Raw genomic sequence first — 4,192 nt, 5'->3', positions numbered from 1 at the left:
ATGTCATCTTTATATATTTGACGTATTGTTTTCATTCGAGTGCTAACACGGACTTTACCTTTAGCTTTGTCTCTATGCCTTTTTGTAAATAAAAGTTATACATTTCTTTGTCTATTTTTTGGGGGGCACTGTATGGAATATGCCTTTGACTTTCACTTTTTACTTTATCTGACAGTTAATCGCTTGGCCCGGCACTAACACTGAGCCGTCAGAGTGCAACAGCATTTTCCTGTATCACTGCAGAGTCTTCACACCGTTTTGATGTATCTTCATCCATAGAGGTGCCACACTTCATGAACATGTGTGGGTGATGTGACTGTGATGTAGCTGTGCATCACCTGTCTCTGTGTGCCGGAGAGGAAGCAGGCTCCAGGACTAGGGTGGGGACTTGGTAGACCAGCGTGGGATGAGGTAGGGGTTGAGGGGGCCATGCTGGGTAGGAGAGACACGGGGCAGGCTGGTAATAGTGGTGGTATTCCTCTGGGTCATCCTCTCCCTCTTGAAGTATCACCAGATTTTGGGTGGCCTGACATAGCGGAGGACAACCGACCTTGCTTTATACTTCATACTGAGTGAATGACTGAGCTCATTATCACTGGAGGGGGAAGGGGGGATTTTAACCAGTCATTAGACTAATAACTAGTTTGAAATTTTGAAATTAGATTTTTTTTTAATGGCATAAAAAAACAGTGGATCTTCTTTTTTCCTTTTTTTTAAGTAACAATATCTTAAAAAAAAAAAAGTTACTTCCACAATGGCTTCACAAATGGAGCCAGGAGCTAGCCCACTGTCTGGAACCTACCGCAGGTTCAGGAGGAGGGCCGAACGAGCTGAGGGCCCACAGGGTCATGTTGTTCATGACGATCTGGTGCATCTGGGCGTTCTGGATCATCATCAGCTCTACAAGGTCTGCATATTGACAGCATCACACACACACACACACACGCACGCACGCACGCACGCAGGCACGCACGCACACACACACACACACGCACGCACGCACGCACGCACACACAATCGACAAAAATGTCAAAGGTTTTGATACAAAATCACAGGATGACATTTTGTATAGTGTGCCTCAAGGTCTCATGTCTTAATGTGGTAGTCTGTAGGGATCTATGACCATTTTTATACATTCTTGAGTCAAAAGTAGTGGTTATATCTTGCACCAAATCTGTACACAACAAATGGTATCATACAACCCAAAAATTGCTGCAACAAGTTATGTTGAACTGTGAAGGCCTTTTTTCTGTAGCATTGCTGTTTATAGTAAAGGTGTGTGTGTGTGTGTGTGTGTGTGTGTGTGTGTGTGTGTGTGTGTGTGTGTGTGTGTGTGTGTGTGTGTGTGTGTGTGTGTGTGTGTGTGTCCGTGCATGCGTGTGTGCGTGTGTGCGTGCGTGCGTGTGTCTGTGTGTGTGTGTTTGCGTGTGTGTGTGTGTGTGTGTGTGTGTGTGTGCCGGGCCTCGAGGTGCCCGTGGGTCATGTAATATTCTAGCACGCCACAAAAATTACTTTTTTCCATCAAAGCATGATAAGTAAAGGTAGCCCCACCCACACAAGGAGTAGCCAAGGGGCCCATGACCACACACACAGACACACGCACGCACGCACACACGCACACACGCATGCACGGACACACACACACACACACACACACACACACACACACACACACACACACACACACACACACACACACACACACACACCCCTCTATCATGTGATAGTTGTATCACCTTTATTACCTTGCTCTCTGTCCTCTTCCCTCTGGGTGACTCGGTGATTCACCCACATAATAGTGTGTCAAAGTGAGATGTGGCAAGCTCAACTGTGCACCCATCAGTCACTCAATATTTGTTCAGCAATGACTCACCCTGCTAAATTATTTAATTCCTTCCCAGCAATACGAACAAGCTTTCTGACCAACGTAGAAGATTCAGGAAGATCTATTCAAGTGGCTGTAATTCCATATTTCTTTTAAATAAATGTATTATTCCAGTTATTGAAAACACATTTTTATACACGACTGACTATAGTTTGAAGCCATTTTCTCGACCCTGCTGAATTATTGAAAGCCTTCCTAGCAATATGAACGGGGTCTCTGCCTGGCCATGTTGTTTGTTCACATCCCAGTGATGCAACATTCAGCAACATGACACACGTTGGGATATTTCTCCATCCTGATGGCGTACGTCAATCCCATAAATAATGTAGCATTAATGCCATCTATTTTGAGGCTGTAGCGAAGTGACAAAGAAAAGCCATCTGAGACATGAGATTACGGCCCAGCCGAGTTATTCCATCTGCGCTGATGAAATAGTTTTGTCATTGTTGTCATGGATTTGAAATGGCAGTGGTACAACCCTACGGGTTTTGATCTGCAGCTTTTTGATCTCAGTCGTTTTGATTGAAAATGATCTGCGGTGGCAAACTCATCTCTGGTATCATATCAGTGCCTGCTGTACAAAAAGTTAATGAAGTGTGCTGTTGATATTCATTATGCATCTAGAATGAAAGGCCCATATAAATGACCCAGGATTTTAACTCAACAAATGGAGTGTGTGTGTGTGTGTGTGTGGGGGGGGGGGGGGAGGGGGGGGGTTTGTGCTCACACCTGTCAGAATGGTTGCTGAAGTGGAGGTAACGAAGGAGTATTATTGACATTCAAATAAATGTTAAAAGCTGCACTAGGCAAGATTTGAATGTAGAAATGCTCCTGTCGTATCAGCCAGCCTATAAACCACTAAAAAGTGAGGCTGCAGCAAAGAGAAGACTGTCCCATCCACTCTAATTGAGACCCTGTCGATTTGGCCAGTTAGGTGTCGTATGGTCACTGGCAGTAAATCTTCTTGCCACGCAGGAACTGTTGAATTAACACTTAAAGTGATACTGAACTTTGGTAGTACCTTGCGTCGTGGAGCTTCCTGGCTGTGATATTTCTCTACTAATTCCAGAAATCTCTGTCTGTCTTTATGTATGCGTTTCCTTCGCATATCTCAATAACCTTTCATCCAAATGACTTACTTGGCAGGTGTATTGCTGCATGGGGTCCCAAGGATGTGCATGGTCAGATTTGTTGCAATTTGGACACGTTCAATATGAATAAACTTTGAATAAATAAGCACATAGCAGCGGGCGGGGCAATCAGCAGCGGGTGGTGCGAACAGCGCTCTGTGCAGCAGTGGGGCGAACAGGCACTGCGCTTGTACAGTACTAACCCCAAAATCTACTAATCTGTTGCTCCATAGGCAGTGTATGGCCAAACCGATCTGAAAATTACATTTAACACATAAAGAAATGTGAATAAAACAGATTTTGACATAATGTTTTTAAGACTTTTCTGCTTAATTGTTTTTAAGTGAATAATTTTCTTCATGTCTAAGTGTAAATTATATACAGTAACTCCAAGGTCACTGAATACTATACTGGACTATGTAGCCATTATTTATATTGGACGCTACCTTTAAAAGTTCATGACTGTACAGTAGGCTACATGTAAGCAAGGCCAACTCACCTGCTGCTTCTGTTTGCACAAAAATTTAACCCAGATGCACACTTACAGTATATGACCGCACGTGCGCACACACACACACACACGCACACACACACACACACACACACACACACACACACACACACACACACACACACACACACACACACACACACACACACACACACTTCACGCACTCCACACAAGCCAACCGTATAGAGCATAAATAATATATCTAAGTGCATGCATGCAAGCTGGCAATGTGACAGACAGGCAAGAATAGCTGCGAGTGTGAAACGCTGAGATTCAGAGTGTGTGCAGTGACAGTCTGCCATACCCTCCTTGACGTGACCACCAGGCCTAATGGAAGGAGCGGAGCCGGGGGGCATGGTGCTGGCTGGGAGCTGCTGGAGGAGAGCGGTGGGCTGCTGAGGGGCCTGAACAGAGACGGCCGGGACCCTAATGAGGCTCTCTGCCTGCAGGCACAGTAGCAGAGAATAAACTGCATCCGATCCGATAGGTAGATTATATCTAATCTACCTATGCAGGTGGTGAACCTGCACTCCACAGGAGGGGAAGAAAATAACTTGAAATTAACTTCCAATAGCCAACCACTATTAAAAACATCACTCCTGCTGAGATGAGAAATGATCATAACATCATGTAACTTTAGGGAGCGATGTAGAATTTTGTGTTCCG

At 44.8% G+C, this 4,192-nt stretch overlaps 1 protein-coding gene across 1 annotated transcript; it reads right to left on the bottom strand.

The window, feature by feature from the left end:
• Positions 1–334: 334 nt before the first annotated feature.
• On the bottom strand, positions 335–3,882 carry LOC310788417 (uncharacterized protein; the record flags this gene model as incomplete). Its single annotated transcript, XM_083649974.1, has 3 exons — positions 335–526; positions 803–909; positions 3,831–3,882. The coding sequence occupies 3 exons, from the start codon at positions 3,880–3,882 to the stop codon at positions 335–337; spliced, it is 351 nt and encodes a 116-aa protein (XP_083506100.1).
• Between the last annotated feature and the right edge of the window lie 310 nt (positions 3,883–4,192).

This window comes from Poromitra crassiceps (genome assembly GCF_964638095.1).
Source record: "Poromitra crassiceps genome assembly, chromosome: 13".
In the NCBI taxonomy this organism is placed as follows: domain Eukaryota; kingdom Metazoa; phylum Chordata; class Actinopteri; order Beryciformes; family Melamphaidae; genus Poromitra; species Poromitra crassiceps.
The sequence above is the reverse complement of the archived record's forward strand: the minus strand, read 5'-3'. Positions and strand labels throughout refer to the sequence as shown.